This window comes from Amia ocellicauda, chromosome 9 (genome assembly GCF_036373705.1).
Source record: "Amia ocellicauda isolate fAmiCal2 chromosome 9, fAmiCal2.hap1, whole genome shotgun sequence".
Classification (NCBI taxonomy): domain Eukaryota; kingdom Metazoa; phylum Chordata; class Actinopteri; order Amiiformes; family Amiidae; genus Amia; species Amia ocellicauda.
Window position 1 is genome coordinate 10,202,655 of NC_089858.1, and position 27,315 is coordinate 10,229,969.

A 27,315-nucleotide genomic window follows, 5' to 3' on the forward strand; every position below is an offset into this window, starting at 1 on the left:
GCTCCCCCTTTCAACCCTATGTAATTCTGTGGTGTATTCCCAGACTACGATAACAATAACTGAAGCATTATCTTGTTTTGCAGTATGAATGTTTAGACGTGTTTTGACAGGGAATGAATGTGGAAACAACACGTCATTTGCTGTTTCTTGAACATTAGATGATTTTAACTCATTCTCCAGTCTCATCCAGTAACTTGTGTTCCCTTCCCACTCCGTTCTGTCTCTTATCTGTATTTATAACTCAAATGTAGTGCAGAGAACCTGCCTGTGAATGCATTGAAAACAACCAAGGACTGACACTGATGGGACCCAGTGGATTGGGGGGTGAAAGGTAAAAATCAAATACCTATCTTGAACAGTCCCATTGACTTCTGCCAGGCCAAAGTTGTATCTCACCGGCCAAAGGGTGTTATTCTGTGTTGCCTTAAATTTTGCCTTGTTGTGCTACATGTTGCTTTATGGTTCTTAAAAGTGAGCAGCGAAAAGTGTGTTTGTATCCATTGTATTTTTGGTCTTGCTGTCATCAAGGCAATCTGTCTGGAGCGCAGCCTCATTGGATTTATTTTAATTTATTCACATTTTCAGATCCTATTAAGTTTCTAATCCAGTCGGTACATTTAAAGTGGGGGGGCTTTTCTGCAGATAAATTTGTACTCACAGACCGTTTGATCATGAAGGGGATTTCATCTTTCCAGAGGGTGTTTGGATGATCCCGGACCTTAACAGCAGATTCATGAAGTCTCTATTTTTTCTTCTTCTTCTATCAGGCGCAATTTGCAGAGACACTCCTCTGAAGTATAAAGCACTAATAGCTGGCACTGTCTTTGATTCGGAAAATGAAACTGCACATAAACACATGTATTTTACATTTACTTTTTGATCAGTGTACATAAAAAAGAGCAGCTTATTGTATCAGTATTCGCTATAGCACTACAAAAATGACTGTTAAACATTTCAGCAATGATACCAAAGGGAGATTGTTCTTACACAGGCATTTTGTTACTCTGGTTTGCAGTACAGGCTGGACAATGCTCCACTTTTACTGTGAGCAAAACCTCCCCTTTCGATCTTATTGTCATTATTTTTATACCAAAGATGGAAGACAACATCAGGTCAGTGTAGGCCACCCCACTAAAGTAACCAATTCATTTTTTTTAATATATACAACAGCTGCTGCCTATCTTTCTGATTAGATAAGTCACATAACCAGCGCTCTTATGCTGTGTGCTGGAAAATAAAAGTAAATAGAGCCACATAACTGCATTTGCAATACCATAGCATAAGACCTTGCTATTAAATGTGGATTAATTTATATGGCGTTTGTTTGATAAGTAACAGTTTCTTAATAGTTATGTATTATTGTTGTCGCAGAGTAATTAGTGCTTAATGCATTATTATTTACCAGAAGCTGCCAGATAAGAAATGACGCACAGACTGTAAATAATTAAGATATCCAGTGACAGAACCATTTTGTCTGAACTTGTTAGCTTAGTCCCCACCCTGAATAAGGTACTTTGTAAGGTCACTAATTTTGACATGAGGACTTAATTCCAGCCCTGTTTAATTAAGCTGAGGGCCATATTTCACAAATGAAGGAATCCAATACCTTACAGTTTGTTTGTGTGGAATAATTATGTCAGAAAATAATATTGTAATGTTGTATATAGCAGTGTCTCGAATGTTAATTTGAAATAATCTTATATAAAACAATTATATAAGATGTAATTATGTGTTTTTCTTTAAAAAAAAAGACACAAAAAAACCTCCTTCTAGTACTTCAGTTGACACACATTTCACATACTGACATGATTTTCAAATTGATGATGGAATACAACAAAACTCAAAAGTCAAATGTTCTTTATTTCTGAAGACAATCAATGAAAAATACCACAGTTCACCGTTCTCTTAAAACAAAATGTTTACATTCAGTTTAGGCACAAAAGTCAATATACTGTTGGCAGCCCAAATGAGAAATAATACCTCAAACTTGTAACACATGACTTAAATATATAACAGTTCATTATTATCATTATTCAAAAGTACTTTGCCTTCAGTTATTGGATTCTTACTGCACTTGATCATTTCAATTTTCATCCCTTTAGGAACAGAGGACTAATAAGAAAAAAAATGCTCTCCTTGTATATAACTGTGTGATATGTAATACACTGTCATGAATAGCTTTGCATGAGAGAAAATCATATAGTTATACTATTGCAAATTCTCACGAAGACAGCTTGGATTCACCTGTTTATGTATGTGAAATACTGTGCAAGCAAACTGTTAAATCAGACAGAGGCAGTGACGAGGTGACCTCCTTTTAGAGCGTCTTCAAATATGAGCAGAGGGATTTGGTTCGAAGGACAGAGTTCATAAGTCAGGACACATTTTGTTGGTGTACAATTTCTCCCAATATATGGAGAATGGTTCATCTTCCCAAATCGCCACATTTCCTGTCCATAACCTCTCCAAAACTGGACTGAGGCACAATGGGGATGGGGGGGTGGGGGGGGGCATACAATCTTTAGTGTAAGGTCAGCATTATAAAAAAATACAATAAAAATAGCATTAATGAGCACCTTCATTCGAACGCCTCTCAATGTAGCCTTCATAAAGACTATATAACACCACCACAGGACATTCATAATCTTAACCATTCATAACCATTTTTCTAAAATACATAAGTATTCATAACACTGGTTTAAGCACCCACTATGAAACGTGTGACATATCACATGCCAGAGAATCATTCCTCCAGATTTGTTTAGGGGGTAATCTGTCATAAATTGTTACCATAGTAATATCTGAGTAACAGTTTGCTTTAACAGAAAATGGGAATGTGACTGTGCCAATTGGGACTGAGTAATTATTAATCCAGTCTACTGTGAGTGCTTCTTGGACAGAAAGAATTTCAGTAATTGCTCCTTTCTTTTGTTTTAGAAATGTAAACAAAGATATCAAAGCACAGCATAGTCTTGAGCAATATTATTTTATACTACACGCCTCTCACTAATCACAAGTTGATTTTTATTATCTTACAATGCCATTTTCCTGTTTTCCTGTAAAACGTACTACTGGCACCCTAGAAGTTTTCACATGGTTGCCCTGTTTTTTCTACTTTATTGTATAACTTTTATAACGTTGACTGCAAACAGGCTAAACTGTGCTTTATCCAAGTTGTGTATGATAATGGCATTACAATAGCAGGGAAACTACACAGCTTTTTCTGTGGCCTTAATGGAATATGAAAACATTGGTCTCTCCCTTTTCTTTCACTGAATATTTGTAGTATGGATTCCCCCCCCCCATGTAAACAACACATTTGTAAATATTAATAGATTCATTACATCTAATAATTTGTGTTCTGCGCCCTCTGAGTTCTGAGACTAAACTTAAAACAGAAATACCTCTTACGTTTGGATCAGAAAGTAGTTTCATATCCATTGTGTTACGTATACTGTATTTCAGTGTGTGCTTATTATAGACTATGTATTTGTTTTACAAATTTAGAATGTATTGTTCAAATGTTTTGAAAAAAATGTTATCGGTTTATTTTTACTTAAACATCTCCATGTTTATAATATTATAAAATGTGTACAAATTTAAGTAAATTTCAGGAAAACTTGTGTGGAATGAAAATATATTCTAGCTGCTTCTAAATTAAAAATGTAAGTGTGTTAATAAAGGTATAAAGAAAATCCTAACGACCACTATGCTTTCCCATTGTAAAACTGTAGAATGTATTTTGTGTCTATGGTTGGTTTATCACACTCCTAAGATCACTGACTTGACACTACTATCAGTACAATATTCTTTACCACTCTCAAAACTAACAGGATATGCACAAAATAATTCAAAGTTTCTTCAAAATGGGATGGTTGTATTATAATATAAAGTACTGCATTTAGTTGGGAATCTGAATACTTTAAAATTATTCCAAAAACCATCTTAACACAAATAAACAAAATTAAAATAAGCTTGTTTTCATCTGCAGTAAAATGTGTATGTTCCTTTTATGTAGACTTTAATTTATTTATTAATTTATAATTGTTCATTACAAACAGTAACAAGTCAAAACACACCCCTTCCTGTAAAAACATGAAAGCTACATTTAAAAAGGAAACAAAAATATAAACACTGCTTTTTAGTTTGATTCCACTTTTAATATCCTTCATACTTTGAGAATAATATCCAGCATTCAGGCTATTCTCTCCTGCCTTCCCTACATCAGAGCAACAATACCATGACAGTTAAAACCCATAAGAGAGGAACACTAAAAATGAGAAGCCCAATAGGGAAATCAAAGGACACAAAGTCAAAACCATGTACCTTCAGAAAAACTTAATTCATTTTGGAAATAAAAGTGTGGAGGAAGATGGAAAGATAAAAAAAAAAATAGATTGAAAGAATGGATACCCAAAAATGCAGTACAATTTAAAACATTACAAGCATTACAAATGTACAAGATAGGTGAAATAAAATCACGGTTTGCAAACAAAAAGCACACACACTCCATAGTGCTGTATTCTTGGTGTGGATACATTATTACATACATACACACTTGCTAATATGGTCCACAAATGCCTTTAGTCAAACCTACATAACATTGGTAAGTCAACAGATGTAGGCAAAAACCCAGACTTTTAGGTCTGAATATAAGCAGCACTTCTTTACACCAAAAGTCATGGAGATGTACTACTTAGCCAGATAGATGACGCTGATTCTTAGAATTCCCTGCAAATGACAAACTAAAAACTCATGAAATTATGGTGTGGTTCTGCTACTACTAACAGTTACAATTAATTGAACAATATTGAAATTTAGGCCCAAGAGCCTCCACTCATTTGCACCCTTTCTTACAATTTTATAAATAAAAATGATCTGTGGAACATAAGTGAGTTTTACAAGTAATGTTTTAAATTTTTTGATTCGTAATATCAGTATGGCAGCCGATTTTTGATTAACTTTTAGTTGGTGCCTGTCAAGTGTATTGTGTAGCTATTTAGGTCTATAAAATACATTTACCAGTAGCAGCTTTTTAATCCGAGGGAGTTTGAGGGAGGAAACAGCAATTGTGTGTCAGTTGTAACTATTAAAATCATAAAACTAATTCCACTGATAGATTCTGATGCTCTTGTATACTTCAACACTGAGGTAGTTTAGCATTCAACATTAAAACACTGTGTAATATTGGTTAGACATCATGCATGGCCCATGACCAAGAAGCAGATTGTGCTGGAAAGAAAGCAATATCACACAAGTGTTTTGACTGTTCAAGAGATACAGATGGCACACTATAGACAGAGCAAAGGGAGAAATATTTGAATGTTCTTTTTTTTTTTTCACAAAACATCAAAAAGACAGAAACTAGGTTAAAAAAAGGAAATTCCAGTGTTTAAAAATAAAAGTACTGCTCATGTGACACACTCTTCTTTAGAAATACAGCATCTTCCTAAGGCAGTGTCTTCATTAATATCATTTCTTATCTGTTCTTATAATTAATTTGCTTTTTTCTTTCATTCTTTTATTTCTTACTGTATCTAACTGACTTGTCCAATGGCATTTTCATCTATAAACCAAATGAAAACTAACTCCGGTTTACAGCTCCGAAGACGGTTTCTTTACATTCCCGTCATCGTTAGAATCCACATTGGGAATATGAAATGCAACATACGGACACCTTTTTGTGTTCAAGCAAACCAGTTTCTTAAGGCTGGCGGTGTTCACAATATTGAAACCGGTCTGCCCTCCAAAGGTACTTGGTTTCCAGTACTCTGGAGAACAAATAGGATTACCCAGAAGGCCTTTAAGAGAAAAGGGAGCTCCTATTTCCACCATGCTCTCGCCGAATATAGCATTGGGTCGAGTATGTTCTAGCAGCAGGCCGGGATAAAATTCCAGTGCATCGATATGTCCGTACAGCTCCTCCAGTTCTTTTGCAACTTCCACGTCACCTGACATATAAAAGGAAAAAAATATATACATTGTTATTCTGTAAAGACCCATACTTTTCATGAATACTTGTTGATGGCTGTGAAAAGTATGTGTAAAAATAATAAAACACATAAAGAAAAAGACAAATCCATTTCAGTCTCTCAGGACTTAAATTATTACCAACATCTGCATCCTTGCAACCGTGTATGAAAGCTGCTGCCTAATCCAATGACACCCAAAAGTACAATCCACATCTGGGACAATACAGGACGTGGAAATGTTGCCTGGCCAAAACCCATAATATAGTATATGCTTTTAGTACCACACTACTGAACTTACTGTATACCATGTAAATTTATATTAATATTTGTGCAGTACTCAATTTTAAAGAAGTGTTAGAGGATCCCATGAAGCAATGCACAGTATGATACTATAAGCTTTGAATTGTTGCAGTTCACCAAGACACTGAAAACACACAATGCCACACTTTATAAAAATTGTGCACAATATCCAAGTTTTGTTTGTTGTAGCTTGGCTCCAAAGAACAAAAACAGTGGCAGTAATTGCTCAAGGCTGGAACCAGTCGAACTGTGTGGTATGTGATAGAGAACTTGTATCACTATCGATGTATTTATTGGATTCTCCAGCTACCCAATGCTCATCACAAACAGCAAGACAAGAGGCAGGAGCGTTGTTTTACATTTTGCTGGACAGGTGAGAGTCACCTATTATTTTCTTATTAACAAGCAGAATTTTGAAATGACTCGCCTCTCACTTCTTGCACAAAACACAGTAAATCCTGACCAATGGGTGTGGAAGCAGCACTTACCTGTGAAGTCTGAAAATGATTTGTAGGGCTTCAGGTTGAACCTCTTCCGGTATTCGTTAAAAGGCTGCAGCCTCAAATGTCTGGACTCTTCAATGACCCCGATCGCCACCTTCTGCACTACAGGGTGTATGTTGCGCCCTCCTCCTATCTACAAAAAACATTTGCATTAACAACATTATTTTGAATGGTCAATAAATCAGATAAATGGTTTACTTTCTACAGAATTCTCTGGCTTTGTGTTCGTAGTTACTAACCCGAAATCATTCCGTTTACACTTTCCTTGTTTAAAGTACTGCACATTTATTATTTTTGGGGGGCTGTTCATGATATGATCACATACTCTATGTCACAGGGACCAGGAGTTAAAATAAGCTTATGTTTTTCTTTACAATGAATAATATACATTTCTATTTTAAATGGCAGGTACAACTGAAGGTTTAGTTTGGTTTTGTGCCGTCAGTAAAATTCCAAATGCAACAGCAAGGACACAGTTAATTTGCAGTACACTGAGAAAGTGAAAACGTCTGGGAAAGTAGCAACGAAAACATCTGGAAAAGTGGCAGCCAATATAGTTAATATGGAATGCACAGCTGTATCTGTCTGAGCCGCAGTCTGACAAAAAGAGAGCAATATGTTGATGCCAGTTTGTAATATATTACCATTTTATGTCTCATCCTACTGGAATTTCTAGTTGGTTCTGCAATCGTATTTTACATGAGAGCAATACTTAAACAATACTTAATGCCAACTAAAGAGGCTCCACATAGAAACCTTAGTTTGTAATGATAACTGAATTAAAAAGAGAATTCAATCCTTTTGTTAATAACCAACTATGAATTGAAGCTTAGTAGGCTTGGCTCTCCAGCAAACATGCCAGAACCAGAAGCAGAAGGTTAGCAGCTGTTCCTAAATAAGTTATGGAGGTAAACATAACTTCCTTTTCAAAATTACATACTTTCAATTTTGTGAAACATTTGTAAACATCAAAGCATTGTGTTTCCTGGACAAAATGCATATTTAATTAAAACTGTCTTCCTCAGACAAGATCTATGACTGCAAGCACAAAATAAATGGTTGGATAAACTTTTAGTGACCAGTGCTGTGCAGTTACTAGCAACCGTGCAGGGAAACAGACCCTGCCACTGGGTTAGCCACTAATGGGGTTGATGTGTGAACACACCCATTCGCAAAGCATCTATACAAATAGCACCTGTATCCTGACTGTTTTGTTAAGGGCTGTAGTCTTTCCATTTATTGCCTGTTGAATAAACCGCCAGTTGCTCTTGAGTTAAGGGGTTAATATAAAGTCCCATGTATGGCCATGCCTTGGATGCGCTGCATGTTCTCTTCTAAACAATACAACTGCACTACAGCAGAAACTTGAAATAAAAACTGAAATAAGCGCATTAAACTGCTCCTTCATCAGTAAACTAAGTCATGCTGTATTCTTACTAAATAACAGAAACATCAAGCCAAAAGTAGACAGCAAACAAAATGCAATCTGAGGATACTGTACCTGGCCAGCCCGTTGTATAGAAAAGGATTCAACCAGTGTTTCAATATCGTATTTCAAGAGGACTGAAGTGTTGAAGATAAAGTTTTGGTAGGGGATATCATCTCCTTTGATGAGGAAGCTATCTGGCATCAGAGGGTGCCAGTGATATAACTGGTTGAACTCCACAGCAATCCGGTTTCTGTACTGGAACTGGACACCAAAGAGGAGCTCTGGGTCGAACTTCAGCTTCAAAAAGTAGCCACTCAGATGCTGGACATAATCTTCAATCACAATCTTGATCGTCTCACCTGGAAAGAAGGCAACAAAACCATGACATTGTCTATTCCCACTCGATCTGTGCATTGCAGGGTTTTGCTGACACATTGTCAAAAAAACCTGACCATATTTTAGATTTTCCTTTTCTGCCCGAGCCTTCATATTGCAATGATCAGATATGTTGTTGTATCTGTTTACACGTGCAGCAAGTACACAAGGTTTGAACTTTGACTTGTTAACAATTGTTCTTTCCACGACAACACCAAGTCGCAAACCCAGACAGAGTCCAGGCTGTGCTGTATACCAGGGCCGTGTCACCCCAGGCCAGCTTACCGATGATGATTAGGCGGGCCGTCTGAAACAGTTGCTCGTCTCCCCAGGTGGGATGCTCCTCCTTCAGGATGTCACACACGCGGTTGTGCTCCCGCAGCCAAAGAGTGGCATACATCACGAGGCCAGGCAACAGCCCAAACACCTCCTGCCCAATGGCCATACGCTTTTCCGTGGGCACGCTTGAGGGATAACTCATGATGACCTGAGCCTCCGTCATGCTTGGCGGGTACACCTCACCATTGATCAGCTGGAAGGAGAAGGAGAGAGAGTGTACAGACCACACAGTGCCAGTTATTCCCCATTCCTCACTCATAACCAAAGCCTCAGCACCACTAAAGGACCACAACACAGTTGCCACCCTAAAGTACCAAGTTTATAGATAGCTGTTGTTAGAAGAGTTCAAGTTTTGGAAAGAAAATTCTGGAAACACATTGAAAATAAACACCTGGTCCTTGTGAAAGTAAAATGAGTAGATTAACAAGCCTTTAAAAGCATAATAAGGAATGCACTCTCTCTTCAAATGTCTCTCATGATTGGAATCTGCTGAAGAATGTTAAGTCTCATATTACCATCATGTTCCTGTCTGTACGAGTAAAGTTAACCAGCGCAAAGTATTTATATTGCCCATATTGAACTCTCTGATTCCTGCCTGAAGTGAAATGTTTTATTTCTTCCCCAGTCAAGACTGGTACATCCTGACACCACACACACATTTTAGAACATTATTATAATGACAAAACATTCTTGATTTATGTATGTATTTAATTATGAGCAGATGCTCTTACTCATGGCAACTAACAGTAAATACACACATTTAAAGGAAAAATCCTACAGTTATATTTTTAAATTTGATAGTGTTGGGTACAGGGCAACACAATCTTACCTGGAATTTCAATTTTCCATTTTTATGAAGCCTAAGCTCAAGTTGCCGTTCCAAGTTATCCCCGTAGATATGACCAGCATCCACCTGAGAAACACAATCATGTTAGTAAAACAGTTCAGACATCATTGATGCCTTGTACTTCTCTGTATTTTTGCACTTTGTTTGCACTTATGTTGTAAGTCGCCCTGGATAAGGGCGTCTGCCAGGAAATAAAAAAAAATAATGAATCATGTAGCCTGATGTACATCTGATCTCTCAAACTGTCCTCTAATGCACATGCCGATGCACAGCAAAAATGCAGTAGTCAAAGATAACAAATTGGCATATATATTTAGAGCAAAAAGTTGAGTATCTGTGTTTCTTTTTACATTTATCAGTATTTGGCATTGCTCCAGTAGTTGTGAGAGATGACACACTGATAGATGGCTGTTTATACAATGTATATACTAACATAAGCTGTATTTGGACTTCATGTTCAGGATGTGATCTAACTTTTGCCGGTTAGTGGAATGGCATCCCATTGTGCAGATCTCCTCATGGTACAAAACATGGCATTGCACTCTGCTCTTGAGTCCTATCAGCAGCACTCACCCCATGGCCCAGAGCCTTAGTAAATCCTAGGCCCATCCGATTATGTGTTTTAAAGAACTGGTGTGTGAAGTGCTGTGCAAAGAAGGCAAACATCAGGTTGGTTCCTTGGGGATCGGGAATAAATTTCCTTCTCAGTAGGAACTTCTCAACCAGAACTCTTGAATCTGGAAGTTTAGCTTTGCCTAAGAGGAAGAGAGGAAATCATTGGGCATGTCATCTATCTACCTGCTTTTGATGACACATGGCTGATTCATATATTTATACAAACACAGATGTTGCCTGCCCTTTACATTAGCTGTGCTTTTCCTTTTTTTTTTTTTTTTTTACATTAAGCAGTTGCACAAGAACATTTCCCAGTGGGAGATGAAAATTATTTATTTATATGAACTTTGCAATCAGTCATAGAGTCTTCCTCATGCATAGGAAGGCATCCCCTTTAAACAAACTTGGGCAATTGAGTTCCCTTTCAAATACTGCATGGCAGTCATTAAATACTTAGTATGACCAAAATTACTTTCCCGTCTTTAAAAATACAGATTTTATTTGAAGGGGAACATGCCGTATGCCCACATAATTTGAAGGCAGCTTTGTGTATGCCCACGTAACTGTAGTTATACCCACGAAGATTTTGCATATAACCTCCTATAATTCCTAAAAATAATTCTGTCGCTCATCCACCATTCTCCAGTCCAATTTCACAGAGCGCCGACTAGCACGCTGACCCCTCTGCTCTGAATATAATCACCTATCCCCACATGTTCACCCTATGTGACGGATAAACCAATAACCTTGTAAGAAGACAGTAGCAGTATCTAGATCACTGCAGGGAAACAATTTCATTGCACCCTGATTAAATGCACAAAAACTCAGAACCTCTGAAACAAAACTAAAAACTTAACAGAAGACACAAATTAAGAGGTTATAATGTCATCAATATGAGCACAAATAAACCACCATTTAGATTGGTGCAGAGCTTGCTTAGACAAGCTACTGCAGAGCAATCTGGCAAAATCTTCACTTTGTATTGCGCTTATATTTTGTCTAGATAAGGGCGTCTGCCAATAAATAAATAATAATATTAATAATAATAAAGCGGCATACTCTGCGTTGAGGAATAAATGAGAATAGGTTTGTTTGAATGATCTATAAAAAAAAAGCAGCAAAATCATAGTTGTTTGTACATGAAAACCAGATAAATGTTTTAAAAAAAAAAACATCAGAAAAGGTGAATCAAACTAAAATACGCTGCTTGGTAACACGCTTGGAATTCTACTGTAGACAGTGAGTCACTAATCCCTGAGGCATGTGGTCCTTTAAATTAAAAACTACACAAATATGTAATCCGTTATACTTAAAAAATGTCCACATTTTATTAATAACTACACTAGTTTCAAATAAAGGAGACTTCTTTGCTCTGAACTTGACCTAAACCTGGAGGAAATGCTTAATTGATGTGGTTAATGTGTGGCATAGTGAAAGTGTGAAATGGCAAAGGAAATGAACAATAGTAAACTGCATATACAGTGAGGGAAAAAAGTATTTGATCCCCTGCTGATTTTGTATGTTTGCCCACTGACAAAGAAATGATCAGTCTATAATTTTAATGGTAGGTGTATTATAACAGTGAGAGACAGAATAACAGCAAAAAAATCCAGAAAAACGCATTTCAAAAAAGTTATAAATTGATTTGCATGTTAATGAGGGAAATAAGTATTTGATCCCCTATCAATCAGCAAGATTTCTGGCTCCCAGGTGTCTTTTATACAGGTAACGAGCTGAGATTAGGAGCACTCTCTTAAAGGGAGTGCTCCTAATCGCAGCTCGTTACCTGTTAAAAGACACCTGTCCACAGAAGCAATCAATCAATCAATCAGATTCCAAACTCTCCACCACGGCCAAGACCAAAGAGCTGTCCAAGGATGTCAGGGACAAGATTGTAGACCTAGACAAGGCTGGAATGGGCTACAAGACCATCGCCAAGCAGCTTGGTGAGAAGGTGACAACAGTTGGTGCAATTATTCGCAAATGGAAGAAACACAAAATAACTGTCAGTCTCCCTCGGTCTGGGGCTCCATGCAAGATCTCACCTCGTGGAGTTTCAATGATTATGAGAACGGTGAGGAATCAGCCCAGAACTACATGGGAGGATCTTGTTAATGATCTCAAGGCAGCTGGGACCATAGTCACCAAGAAAACAATTGGTAACACACTACACCGTGAAGGACTGAAATCCTGCAGCGCCCACAAGGTCCCCCTGCTCAAGAAAGCACATGTACAGGCCCGTCTGAAGTTTGCCAATGAACATCTGAATGATTCAGAGGAGAACTGGGTGAAAGTGTTGTGGTCAGATGAGACCAAAATCGAGCTCTTTGGCATCAACTCAACTCGCCGTGTTTGGAGGAGGAGGAATGACCCCAAGAACATCATCACCACCGTCAAACATGGAGGTGGAAACATTGTGCTTTGGGGGTGTTTTTCTGCTAAGGGGACAGGACAACTGCACCGCATCAAAGGGACGATGGACGGGGCCATGTACAGTCAAATCTTGGGTGAGAACCTCCTTCCCTCAGCCAGGGCATTGAAAATGGGTCGTGGATGGGTATTGCAGCATGACAATGACCCAAAACACACAGCCAGGCAACAAAGGAGTGGCTCAGGAAGAAGCACATTAAGGTCCTGGAGTGGCCTAGCCAGTCTCCAGACCTTAATCCCATAGAAAATCTGTGGAGGGAGCTGAAGGTTCGAGTTGCCAAACGTCAGCCTCGAAACCTTAATGACTTGGAGAGGATCTGCAAAGAGGAGTGGGACAAAATCCCTCCTGAGATGTGTGCAAACCGGGTGGCCAACTACAAGAAACATCTGACCTCTGTGATTGCCAACAAGGGTTTTGCCACCAAGTACTAAGTCGAAGGGGTCAAATACTTATTTCACTCATTAACATGCAAATCAATTTATAACTTTTTTGAAATGCGTTTTTCTGGATTTTTGTGTTATTCTCTCTCTCACTGTTAAAATACACCTACCATTAAAATTATAGACTGATAATTTCTTTGTCAGCAGGCAAACGTACAAAATCAGCAGGGGATCAAATACTTTTTTTCCCTCACTGTATAATCTGCAATATTGGAGTAAATGGAATAGAAGTCTAACGATATTCAAACTCTATTGCAGCAACAGTGAATAAGATCAACCATCTAACAAGATCTAACCATGTTACCCCTGCCTGGTATTTTAAATTCAAATTAACTGAATTACTATTCAAGCAACTGCCACAGAATTATAAACACTTCTCGTGTGAGAAAACTTTGCTCAATACTACAGCGGAAGTAACAAATTCAGAAAGCAGAGGTAGAGCAGAAATGTCCCTAGCAGACTGGCTTAGAGATGTAATCATTGATTGCAGATCGCAGCATTTCACGCAGCTGCTGACAGCATTAGTGTGACATATAGCAGTTGATCTGAGATTTGGGTGATACAAGATCTTAATCAGTAACGCCTGAACAACACTATTTGGTTTAAAAATATGATTAGTAATTGCACACAGGCACTATATAATAGGCATTTTATTAGTAGTATTACATGCAATTATACATTCACTCAGAAGTGTAAATGGATAAGTCATGAATTAATTATATTTTGTCCATGACAAATTGAATGGACTGTACTTAACAAAACAAGGGAAAATAAAACCAGCATGAAATTCCAAATCACAATACAGGCAATACTGCTACATGCCGTTACAGTCATCTCCAGTCAACTTGACTAACATATAAAGATGTAAAGTGAAACAGGTTAAAGCCATGCTCCTGACCTCAGTATGGCAGCTGCTAACTTGTGGAAATGGATTTGGCAGACTTCTAATAGTCAAGATATATTCTTTGTGCCACAAAATAAATAAATAAATAAATAAATAAATAAATAAAACATTTTTCTTGGTTCATGTAACCTTCCATGGTTTGAGGAATCCAAAATAAAGCACAACACAGACAGAACCCAGAGTGGATGTGTGGATGTGTCTGTATGTGTGTATTTCCTTCCATGCAGTTGGATCCTTCTATAATGTTTATACATGCAGAGACAAGTAAGCATGAAAAATACCAAAATAGCTGCATATCCTTGATTCTTAGCTAGAGTGATTAATAACAACAACAACATTCAATTAACACTGGATTCATCTTAGACTACAATAGTGTTTCTTTTATGCGACAGTGGGGATAGAACAGAACATTTGAGAAGTAGAGAAAAGCTCTCTCTATACTTCATAAAGACAACTTCAGAAAAACCTTACCTTTGGTTCCCATTGGTGTTGGGCAGTCTTCAGGCACCGGGGGGAGGATGCGAGTGAAGTAGGTGACATTGGAATAGGCCTCCCAGCTGATGTAGCCATATTTCGAGTTAAAGGTTGGAGGGCTTGGTATCAGGTTAGCTCTCACTGTGAAGAAATCCAGAACAAATTGTTTATTTGGCATTAACGCTTGTTAATTAGCACACCCGCACAGCTGGGGAACACTTTTTGAAATGCACAACACTGGTCCTCTCAGAAGAAAACAAATACAAATAAATTGCTTTAGTGTAGTAGTACAGAGGTTCCCTAACTTGGGTCCACGGACCACTAGGGGTCCGTGAGGGAGTGCTAGGGGGTCCGCAGCAAATTCCCCCCACACCCCTCCACGCCCTTTTTTACCATCAGCACCCCTCCCCCCCCCCAGCTCTCAGACGTTTTTACCATACTTTGGTAGGTGGGGGTCCTCTGCCAAAATCTGGGCGGCAAAGGGGTCCCTGGGGCAAAAAAGTTTTGGAAACCCTGTACTAGTAGATATTTCAAAGTTACAGAAACTACAACATGCTGTTTGCCATTTTGGTCTGGTTTAATATAGTCAAGAAGAATATAATCCAAACAAGTTGGAGTTGCATGTCTTTTCTTATGTGATAGGACCTCTAATGATGAGTTGTGGGTAAATAGGTTGCATTATATTGAAAAACCCATCATAAAGATCAAAGCACAGAAACAGCCATCCTATAATGAATGGACACCTGTAAAAACCTTAATCAACATGTTTACTTTGTTCAATTGCAGTTTTCACTTTGCTATAATTTGAAATTTGCAATTTAAACTTTACTTTTTACAAGAAAAAGCAAGAAAAATATATTAAACTTCAATACATTTATAATTCCAAAATGTATAATTTGATATGCCTTGAATGAAGAAAGAAAAACACTGCAAAAGGCAGTTTTATTTGTTTGTAAGTCAGCTGATCTTAAAAAATGATATTGTCTTTTGGACCCACAGCCACATAAACATCCGTTTGTCTATATACATCAAATCAAACTGCCAGAATGATTAGTCTTTCTTATTACTGGTGCACTTCTGGTTGCACACAGCTAGGTACTTCCCCAAGGGATTACCAATAAACTGGCAATGAACAAAACCAAAAAACAAGCAAACAATACATGCACATATGCTGACTGTTTAGCAGTCATCTCAACATTCTGCTTACAAAAATAGTTTCCTTTATGTGTAATTTGAAAAGGGTCACAGTAAATATATTATTCTTAAAGACTTTATCAGAGCAAGTTTCTAAATACCCTTTAGAACAAGTTCCCTTTTATGCTCAACTTTACAAGGTCTGACATTTTGTGTGTGTGTGTCTGGTATATGTGTCACCCAATTAAAATGTAACGTTCCTTCCATATTACAAAAAAAGAACAAAAAAATAAATATTTTTTTATTATTACTTTCCAAACTATGAATTTATGTGCATTTTTAACTAAAACATAAAGCTTTTTACCCAACTGCAACAATCTAATGCATATTTAACCCTGAACCACAGTTGTTTTGTAAATATTCTGCCCCTCATAAACATACTACATTTGAAACTTAACAGTTCTGTCAAAAACCTGTCTGAAAACCCAGACCAGTGCTAGTACTTTCTAGCTAAACATAAAACAAATGTTTTTACTGAGAAACAAGGCAGTGAAAGTGTGTTGGTCTAGTAACATTGGAACAGGAAGTGATCTTGGCGGGAACAAAATAATTTAACAGCCTCTGAGGGAGAGGGTTGAGCTGAGTGGAGAGATAATTGAACACTGACAGTGAAATGGAAGGAAGTTATAGAACAAAAACATGTATCTGCCTTAGTTAACCGCAAAAACTCATGGACCCATAGCTCCATTGTCCTGAGAAACACACAATCTAAGGAGACAGAACCTGAGAAAGGGACACAGACTGTTGCTGGAAACGACAGAAGCAGATTATATCAATATTATAAAACCATCCAGCAACCAAGCATTCTCAAGGGGGCACAATATGACAATATGACAATATGACACTACAACACTCCAAATATAATGCTCACAGAAATCCCATATTTAACTGTCATCTTCATTGAACCAAACACTGATCCAGGAACCAACTTTTACATCATCCCTGATCAGAAACAAAATACAAACCAAATACCTCTTGCTTTAAATGTTCATCCTACTTGAGATGTAAGGCAAAGATCATACAAACCATTAAACCTTATCCCAATCCTTCTACATGGATATGAAATTAATTATAATCCAGATCTAACCCTTAAATGTGGCTGTGGTGCTAGACCTGGTTTATGCTTAAGCCTTGGACTGCGGTTAAGGATGGATTTGGGTTATAATTTGAATTAATTCAGTTACATGTAGGTAATGTCTTAAGGTTACAGGTAGGAATTGTTATTACAGTTATTTCGGCTTGTTAAAGTAAAGTGTACAATAGAATTATGTTTAGGGTTCAGTCTCAGATTAGGGTTAAAGCTATATTTTTTCCAGGCAAGGGGCTATATTAGGATAAAAAGGTGGGAAGGGTAGGGACACTGATTTAAAAAAAAAATTAATGAATTGATTCAAAAGATTTTATCACCTACTATAAACAAGTGGGTAAGCCAGCATGCCACATACAAAAAACCTATGAGACCACTTCCTACCAGAGATTGCAACCCCACTGTATACTTGTTTTATGAAGTAGTGCACCACGGGCCAGTCTCTGTGTCGCTGTAATCATACCGAGATAACACTTTTGTTCAAAATCATGTTCATGTCATATATTAATAAGTTTTACCCATCATTAAGACATCAATCCTCAAATTAAAAGCATAAAGCAAGCACTGCACTATTGTTCATAGTGAATTGTATGTGGTTTTGGTTACATTTTGTCTGTTCATCATGTCCAGATGGTCCGTGCATAAAAAGTTTTGAAAATCACTGACATATAGTTTATATAAATATATATTTTATAGTATTTACGGAGTATAGTTAGTGGAAGAGCAATGGAGGGTTAAATGCCCTCTTGTAGTTGAGCAGTGATTTCAGATGCTGCTATGGTCAGTAACATGTTGAAATGGAGCATTTCAGTCTCACTTTGGAGCCAGATGTCAAGTTCTCCACATTTGTACACAGGACTGCAGATTTTGGACATGCAGCTGGGTACTAAACTGGATACGCCTTCGACATCAATCAGTCTTCCTTATTAAGATACATTAAGCAATTTTCAAATGAAATCAGTGTATTGCATCATTTGTAATCATCAAAGCATTATCACAATAAGGTGTTCATCTGTCTGTTGCACGGACATTATTATTAGCAATTTGGAAATAAGGAAATGCATCTGTGCAAATATTTATGTATCAAGGCTGCCTTACTTTCAACATTTACTTCTGCTGTCAGTGACTGCACCTTCTAATGGAAAGCAATGGTGAACAAATGTGATTCACAGCAAGAGCTCTGTGGTTGAATTGAGAAATAGGCATGCTCTAACAATTACAACATTAAAGACACATAGGAACAGCAAAACAAAAAGGTGAAAATATTAAGCAAGTCTATACATCATATAGAGCAAGGCAAGTCAGTCATGTAGAAGGGAAAAAGCTCATATATAATTAGATTTTCATGCATCGCTGAAGTGGCGTGTTCCTTTTTAAGCTAACCGATTGTAACATGCTGAAAAAACTTTCAGTATGCTAAACTATGGCAACAAACACTTCACAAAAAGAAGGATCTGTAAGTGTGAACTGTATACAAACTTATTGGCTGAATCCGAGAAGAAAAACCAAAATTGCTGATTACATTTTTTTTGGTGAAGTTGTGAAACAAATAGCTGACTAATGAAACCAGAATATAAACCTGAAATTATTTAAAAAAACAAATCATTGAAAGCTTTCTCTCTGTCTTTTGAGTGTCATTTTGGCAGGTTTTTCTTAAAAACACAGTTTTTATATATATTATTTCATGTTCTATTAAACACAGAGAAGTTCAGATCCAATTATGTAAAGTCATTGTGTATTAGTACACTTGACATTTTGAACTCTCTACAGGTGTGTGTTGCTTCTACCAAAATGTGGATGGACTTGTTTTGATCTGTAGACTGTCTGGTTCCAGAATATGTGATAATTGACAATATTTTCTTAGATTTTGTATCCCCCTACCCCCCCTTTCGGAATGCATATTAAAACCAAAATGTTCACAACGTGCCATTGGAACACAGGACTGATGGTTGCTGATAATGGGCCTCTGTACGCCTATGTAGATATTCCATTACAAATCAGCCGTTTTCAGCTACAATAGTCATTTACAACATTAACAATGTCTACACTGTATTTCTGATCAATTTGATGTTATTTTAATGTACAAAAAATTTGAAAGAAGGAACTTTCTACGTGACCTCAAACTTTTGAATAGTAGTGCATGTATGTATATGTCATATAAGGTGTTTTTTTCACTCATTTATTCCTCAGCATTAATCAAATAATTTAGAAATATGAACACAATATAACATTGCAGTATTACTCAGACATCAGTGAAAACATCTTGAAAAAGTGTTTACAATATCAATATTGTAAACCACAATAAAATAAACTACATCTACAATATTTACAGAAGCAGTTTGCCAAATCCCACTGAGCAACTGCACATTTATCTTGCTTCCTCTATACATCCTTATTCGACAAGTTGTAGCTGCGACACTACAGTAACTGTTCTGATAAAGCTGAGCACATCCACAGCACCAGCAGCTCTGCTTTCAGCCTCATAACACATTTGTATCTCCACTGAGGTGTAAACGGCAGTTTCACATTGGGCAACTCTTTGACTCTTTGCACAAATAGGCTTAATAGGCTCAAAAGTGGGTACTTCTGAGAAGGTGGATTACTAACAATAGATACATGCATACATACACAATACCAAAATACAGATCTCTCTAGCTCCCACTAACATAAAATGTAGCTTTCATTAATACATTTATTTAAAAAAATAATCATAAAAACTATTTCAACAACGTATTTTATATATATATAAAGAAGTTTGTATATTTAAAAAAATATGGTTCTTTTTCTTTATAAAACAGTATTTATTGACTACCCAAGTATATAATCTAATAAGTGAAAATATATTTTTAAAACCTCCCCCTCTCCTCAGAAATACTATTTTAGCTGGGTAATGTAATAAATAAACCAATCATTAATTTAGTGTGTTTTGCATTATAAGTTCATCACAGTACAAAATATAAGAAAGCATGTGTTTTTAAAGTCAAATTGTTATCTTTAGAGTCTACCCTGCACGTAACTGGAATGCGATAATTAAATCACAAAGAGAGCTCCAAACATGAATGCAACAATAACAAAATCAGCATGAAAGTAATGCCTGTCTGAGTCTCTGTGCTTGTTGTACAATGTGTACTGACCTGTCAGAACAAGACGCATGAGTCTATCCCTGATGAAGGTCTTGTTGATGATATCCCATAGCCACTTGAAATTGGTCAATATGTGATGAACCATATCAGGGCTTGGCTTCAGGAATTCGTGGACTCTTGTCCAAAACTCGGCTATGAAAAGAAAGAAGAAAACAAGGTGTATTATTTACCCGTGAGCTTCAGAACACGAGAACAAAGACTCTTACATCTTTTAAGGTAGCCGATACATGACTGGGTATGTTTCTGGATAAGGCCTTGAAGATCCTTTAGGAACTTGGTAGACTATAATTATTATAATAGACTACTTATGTAATAATAACCTAGAAAGAGACTGTGAAGAAAATTCTTTCCTATAATTGTGTATTTTTTAATAATGTAATTTTGACTTATCTTGTCACAACACCAAATGGATAATTTGATCATCTTTCACAAAGATGATAGTTAAAGGCTTGAAAACTAAATCTTATACAAACAAGGCATATACATATTTTTTTAAGTGTCCTCAGCATTAAGATGATTCTGCCCTGATGAAATTATTCCAATGACTTCACTTTGTTGTCTTGGCTTGTGTGACACATTACAGGAATGGTCTGGAATGTTATTGTTATTAGGTTATATCTGTACATGTTTTTGTGTTAAAATCTGAAAGTTTGGTGAATTTAAATGGGACTATTTTTCCTTTGATTTACACAACCTACTCAACACTTTAAAGAGGTAAGATACTTTTTAATGTGAGACAACAGAAGACTGCAATGTGTTGGTTAGAGAAGGAGGAGAGGAAGAGTGATACGTTTGACCACCAGGTTTAGGGAATACATTAAAATGACAGTGACCAATGAACTTTGTGTAAAATGCAAACAACGAAAATCTTTTTTTTTTTTTTTTTATTGGAAGCCTTACTGGAATATTGAAGTTAACAAAATAAAGAAAGAGAGAAATATTTCAGGGAATGGTAATGGAAAGACGTTTGTGCAGCACATTCCACATTTTTGAGGGTGTTATTTTGCAAAACTATGCAATTGTTGTCCAAGAACGGCACTGTGGCTTAATTTCAGGAATTACTTCATTTACACCTCATAAAAAAGAATCTAATGTGTGTCGCATCTCTGAAAGTCTGGCCAGAGCACACAACCCGTGTAGCTCTAGGGTAATCCCATCATTCTTTATGATAGCCTGACAAACTGGCAAAGAGATGTGAAATGCAGCTATGAGGTGCTACCTGGCTGGTATAACAGCAACTATTATCAGAGGCACATCATTAATGGAGTCATTTGTTTTTAGTGTTTAACTGCACATTATATATATATATATATATATATATATATATATATATATATATTATATATATATAACCACAATAAAATTGTGCTTTTGTGCAAATTATTACTTATTAGGGCTAAAACTATGAACTGTCTTTTAAAATGTTTTTAAATGCTACTTTGAAATCTGGGTTTGCAAGCAGAGGTGACCGACTTAAGCTAAAACTCAAAAGTAGATTTGTTTCTGGCTTAGCTGCATAATTTCTAGAGCTCTGCAATATGGCAATTTAACATGTGGCTAATCTCAGAGCTACTGTTGACTTAATCAGCAACTTTCATGAAGCACACTCCACCGTGCCTCAGCCAAAAGATAAAACAAAAATAAGACCTTTTCTCAAGATCTGATACTCACATTTCATAAAGCAAACATCTTGACGGCACATTTACGATACTTAGGTAGATAAGGGGAGAAATGGATCAATAAGATTGGAAGCAACAATTACATTTACTTGCTTTCAAGTATACTAAACTCTGTCTCCCACCTCATTTGCTGTAACTTAATAAATATTGTTCCACTTTATATTGTAGGCATTGTAATGTAATAGATATTCTTCATTTCCTTCATGTTTTCTTTGGCTAAAGAACATTGAAACCCCTTGGCATATAGTTCTTCAGCAAGACTGATCTATGTGAGATCTAGACAGACATTCGAATAAAGGAAATGAGCACCTTAGAGCACACATACCAAGTGAGTATCCAGGAGGTCTTTCCCGCATGTCACTCTTACATGTCATGTTATTATTAAAATAGAGCAAGAAGGAATAAAAACATTCCAACACAAGTTTTCTCTTTTAGAATATCTGTGTTTTGTTTTTGGTCAGAAAAAAGATTTGATGAGACCAACAACTGGATGCACATTCCCTAGCGGTGGTAAACATTCAGACAGGGGCGTCAGGGGGACTGAATTTCCTTATTGGTATGAAGGAAATGGCAGAAGTTCCTTTATTCCAGGCATAATGCATTATGCAATTTGGAAAATAAATAAAACATAAGGAAGATTATAATAATACTTACGAATTGTGCAATTCACTCCATAGTAGCCAGTCCGAATACAATCACATTCATATTTGTCTAAGCCATATCGCACACAAACTCCCCAGTGTTGGCAAGGGTAAAAGCAACAAGGATTTGCTGCAATAAATAGAGAGAGGGACAGAGTTGCATATGGGAACTGTACATTTTACATTTTCCGATACAATTTAATGAATCACACATAACATTATGAAAGTAGATTTCAACTGAAACAAAAAGGTCTGCTTTTGAAAAAGGTTAACATAGAGACATTCCTGGAAATTACTGAAAGGATTACATTCACTAGGTAAAACTAGTCCTGGACATCTGGTTAATGTATTAATGCAGGTTTGTCCTTGTATACATGTTAATCTTGTGAGTCATGGCTAAGTGACATACACAAACTTTATTTCCAGGCTTTCTCCCTCATTCATGATTTCCACTCACAGCATGATACTGACCATTAACATTCACTTTATTGCCTGCTGAACTCATTGGCCAGGCAGATACAGAATACTTGATACCAAAACATATATTGTATGACAGTAACTTCAAGTTCTCCAAATGTTTAAGAACTGTGAGTACAATTTGTGAAGAGGTCTAATCAAGTGAGGAGTTTCAAGATGCAAAAAATGGCTAATAAAATAATAATAATAATAAAATAATAATAAATAAATAAATAAATAATAATAATAATAATAATAATAATAATAATAATAATAATAATAATAATAATCCACTCAAATGTTGTGGTTGTGCAAAAGCAATTAGAAAATTTACTGGTTTCTCAAACAGTAACACAGGCAGGTATTTGTTCTCCTGTGATGAAGAATGTTTATGCTGCCTCGTTCTGGAATGAATTGGCAAATTTAAATGAGTGGTGTTGGAGGTATTCATGGAAAAACAACAAAATAAATCACACATGAAAGGACAGATAGGGGGAGCATATCAGGGAAATTCATGTTTGTAGAATAGGAAAGTGATACCACTTCTGACTGTTTTTCCGATCACTATTGAAGGAGAAAGGTTTTTCAGTTGTTACACACATTCAAAAGTCAACTGAAAAACATCACAGGGCTGCTAAAGTCCACTGATTTTAAACAGCCTTTTTTGTTTTTAATTTGTAAAATATTTTTGCAACAGTATTATGATAATCTATGAAAAAAAAACTTGACAGATTGTATGGGTTTTATAGTTTGCACTGCATGTGAGCTTTCAGTTACTTGTACTATTTCTTTGCCAAGTTTGTAAAATGGCAAATAATTAGCAAGCAATTCAGTGTAATTCGTTTTTTTTTTTTTTTTTTTTAATCCTTACACAGTTCACAAACGGAATGATGTTCAGAGCTAAGCTCAGCCCTGGGTGAAATCAGAACACCCCCATCTGACAAGAGCTCACAGCAGCTTGCGCCTCCCCAATTGGACAGCTGCCTGCCTCTGTATTTGTGGAGTTTGCTTTTTGAGGTAGAGCAGATTTAATATGCATTTAATCAGGGCCTAAGGCTTAAAAAATATCTTTCAATAAAGGCCCGATATCTATACCCTTACAACCTGAGCATTATAGCTGGTTTTCCAACTGGTCACATAATAACAAGACACAAAGAGACAGGACAGACTTTCCAAAGCTGCCTCTAAAATGAAATTAATGAACGCACAATTTGAATATTAAGTATGTACTAAAGTGATGCTGTTGCTCAACTTACATCCAGTACAATAAATGTGGAGCAGCACCACCGTATCTCCAAAATGCATGGAGTCATTTCAGTCTGTCTTGTAAATCTGCAACATTACTACAGAGTCAAAGCTGCAAAATCGTTTCTTTAGCGACACACAGAGGGTTAAAACATGCTGTTTTTTATTATTATTATTATTAAAAACCTTAATTAAGGTGATTCTTGTGCACTGAAGTAAGACATTGTTTCCTTTGGCTCTTCCTTTTTGGAAATACTATGAGGCCTCTTAACCCTGACACGTCTCAGAGGCTCGGCGTGTTAAGCTCTGATTCTAATATAAGCAGCTTGAACAGCCTCCACAAAGAAATGTTTCTGTAGAGACTGAACACTCCTTAATGAAATACAATGCCAAAACATCCCTCTTGATATGGCTGTGGAAAAACACCAGTCTTCAATTCATCCTGCTTGCAAGAGATACCAGGAAATCCTAGTGAAATCATTGGGCTACAAGACCATATAATTTCCTTTTCAGTTTTTCAGAAACAAATTTTCCATGAAGAAAAAAATATATAAATAGCTTTCTGGTGAAATTTGGTTCTTTAACAACCAATGATAAAACACAGTGTGCAGCTTCCAATACACTTGCCATGTTTCTGCTAAAACCAACAAGAAGTTGTTATGAGTTTAACAATTTGATTTAAGCTCTTAGATTTGCAAGATACTGGTGTGGTATTAATATTTATGAAATTATTAGTCATGTGTTTTCACAGTTTATTTGACAAAAAAAAATCTGCATGTACACCTGTATTTTAGACTGCATTAACTTACTGTTACATATTCTTTAAAACAAGGACTGAGTGGTAAATAAGCCGCAGAAACTACTTTACTTGCTCGCTGTGCTGTTTTAACATAAATAGTAACTTTGAGAGGAAAAAAACAACTATGAATGTATGAATAAATAAACTTCTTGTTTGCTCTCTGTCTCCAATATCAATTAATACAAATCTTGGCACTAGTAATTGACTACTTAGCCTTTGTATCTATAGCAAAACTTGACAAAGAGAAAGTACTTTACTAAAAGATTAATAATACCCTTTGGCATTCTTCAATATTTTTTATAATGAATTATAAAGGTCCCTCAGAGTATTGCACTGAGGAAGATTTCCAAGTCTATATTGAATTTGGGAGTGTTCGAGGAAAGCTAAATGTTACAGTTAGGATTAGGGTAACTACTATAAGAAAGGTTTACGAACAAGATTTGGGGAAATCAAGACGTGCTTGGAGGTGATGTTAGGAAGATACTCCAGGAGCTGCAGAGATTTTAAGTGGACAAATCAAGAATGTGGACCTGAAGCCAAATTTTATGAGAGAGAAGGTTGCAATTAGATTATATTCCTCTGCTATTGCCAGGTTAAATCATAAACACAAGCAGTGAGTTGGCAGAGTCCATCTAAGAGACCTACACAGTAGATGGAAATGTTTCTGCAAAACTTGTGTTTAGGTCATTTAAATAGGGCACTTCAGGTAGGTATTTTAGGTTATGTTGGGGTAAATCTTCAGTCAAATAGGCTTAGGACATAAATCCAACAGATAACAAATTACAAAATGGAATGTGGTTTTTAAACACAGACCACACACCCAGCTACTTAATTCGAACATTATCTTTTAGCCCTGAGCACGACGTGGCAGCCAAAAGTGTGACCCAGAAGTACACAGAAATTTGAAAAAGCGACAAAGGATGTAAAATTACACAAACGTCTGCACACACATATTTATCGTTTAACCTTTTTTCCATATGCTCCCCATTTCACCTCTGAAAACATTCCATTCAGTGCTTACATAAAAAAAAAATGTTGGTTAAGGGCCAGAAGTAACAAACCTTGAAGATCTATTGCTAATACAGGATGACATTTTGAAGGCAGAAATTTGTGTCAAGCTGTGTAAGCCACTGTTAAGGGATCTGAATCAATACTAATTGAAGCTTGTGAATATTCAGAAGTTTGAATATGACATTCTTTAAGGAAATCCAACACAAACCATTGTACCTAGTTATCTAGCACTAACATTCTCAATTAAACCTTCTCCTTCATCATGCATTTTCCCCATGGACTCCAACATGCGATTACATTGAAAAGTGGACCCTACCTGTGTTCCAAAAACTTTTCAAGTCAATGCTGATGTCCTTCCTTAAATGTCCCAAAATGTACACTGCCTCTGCAAACTTCCACCATGCATTCATTTCGCATTAATACAGAAGACATCTTTTAAGAGAAGCTTGTACATGTGAGATATTAACTATTTAATCATAAAAGTGTACATACAACAGGCTGACATGCCACTGTTTATACCATGGGGATTGTATCGGTTTCCTCAATTAACACAAATATGTTGCGCCCGGGGAAATAATCGCTGAGACCTGTGGTTACATTTCAAATTCCTGGCTATTCATTCATTAGACACAATAGGAGTGCATAGATAAGATCAAATAATCCAGTTTCAACTCAAGCTGCGTCTTGTTTCACACGATACAAGAATGCACATCCCTTTCAAAGCAAGAAAAAGCACCAGAAACAAAAGAAAAGTACCAGATGAAGCCATGCTTTTTAACTTACTGATCCTGTCGTTGTCCGTCACATCAGCTCCCTGCGAGGCAACACAGAGCAGCAGCAGGAGTGAAGAAATAGACAGCACTGAAGACCAGAAAAACAATAGATTGCGATTGGTTTTAATGACCAAAATCCTTCATCATCATCATCATCATAACAATGATAATGATTATTATTATTATTATTATTATTATTATTACAAAAACAGCACATTAGTGAAGATATATGAAGACTCACCACTCATTTTAAGGTAATCCACACGTTGTATCTCCTCTGGTCAGGGGTTTTACCTTCTCAAACCAAGTGTTAGTGCAGAAGAAATAAACTAACTTACATGCATATATAAAACATGCATGACCGCATTATGTCCCAAGCGAAAGTTTGCATGTGAGGAGTTAGAGCCTGCTCGCACGGTGCTGTCCCGACTCAACTTTTTCCTTTTCACAGGGGAGGGGGTCTGAAGTACCGCCTCCATTTACCACGTAAATACTATGAGTATGGATTGGATGGTTAGACATTGTTTTGAATGTGCGGTTCAATTCTATCATTAAGGATTTGTACTTATGTAATATCTCGACGCAGAGTTGGCATCGGTGGTGCACGCAGTCGGACCCACACATTTGGACGGAGAAACAGTGTAGAGATGCAGTCAAG

General features: G+C 36.6%; 1 protein-coding gene across 1 annotated transcript; it reads right to left on the reverse strand.

The window, feature by feature from the left end:
• Positions 1 to 1,840: 1,840 nt before the first annotated feature.
• ptgs1 (prostaglandin-endoperoxide synthase 1) lies at positions 1,841 to 27,093 on the reverse strand. Its single transcript, XM_066713069.1, has 11 exons — positions 26,899 to 27,093; positions 26,668 to 26,745; positions 22,387 to 22,503; positions 20,045 to 20,185; positions 14,627 to 14,770; positions 10,339 to 10,520; positions 9,748 to 9,831; positions 8,865 to 9,111; positions 8,277 to 8,563; positions 6,761 to 6,908; positions 1,841 to 5,951 (listed from the first exon to the last, which is right to left on the reverse strand). The coding sequence occupies exons 1-11, from the start codon at positions 26,903 to 26,905 to the stop codon at positions 5,596 to 5,598; spliced, it is 1,791 nt and encodes a 596-aa protein (XP_066569166.1). The 5' UTR covers positions 26,906 to 27,093; the 3' UTR covers positions 1,841 to 5,595.
• Between the last annotated feature and the right edge of the window lie 222 nt (positions 27,094 to 27,315).

What these genes read in the sequence shown, in the direction of transcription:
- ptgs1 (XM_066713069.1), bottom strand. An exon ending in GACGGACAACGACAGGATCA is followed by an intron (nt 22,504 to 26,667) that starts GTAAGTTAAAAA and finishes TATTTATTGCAG; the next exon opens with CAAATCCTTGTTGCTTTTAC. An exon ending in TGGAGTGAATTGCACAATTC is followed by an intron (nt 20,186 to 22,386) that starts GTAAGTATTATT and finishes TTCTTTTCATAG; the next exon opens with CCGAGTTTTGGACAAGAGTC.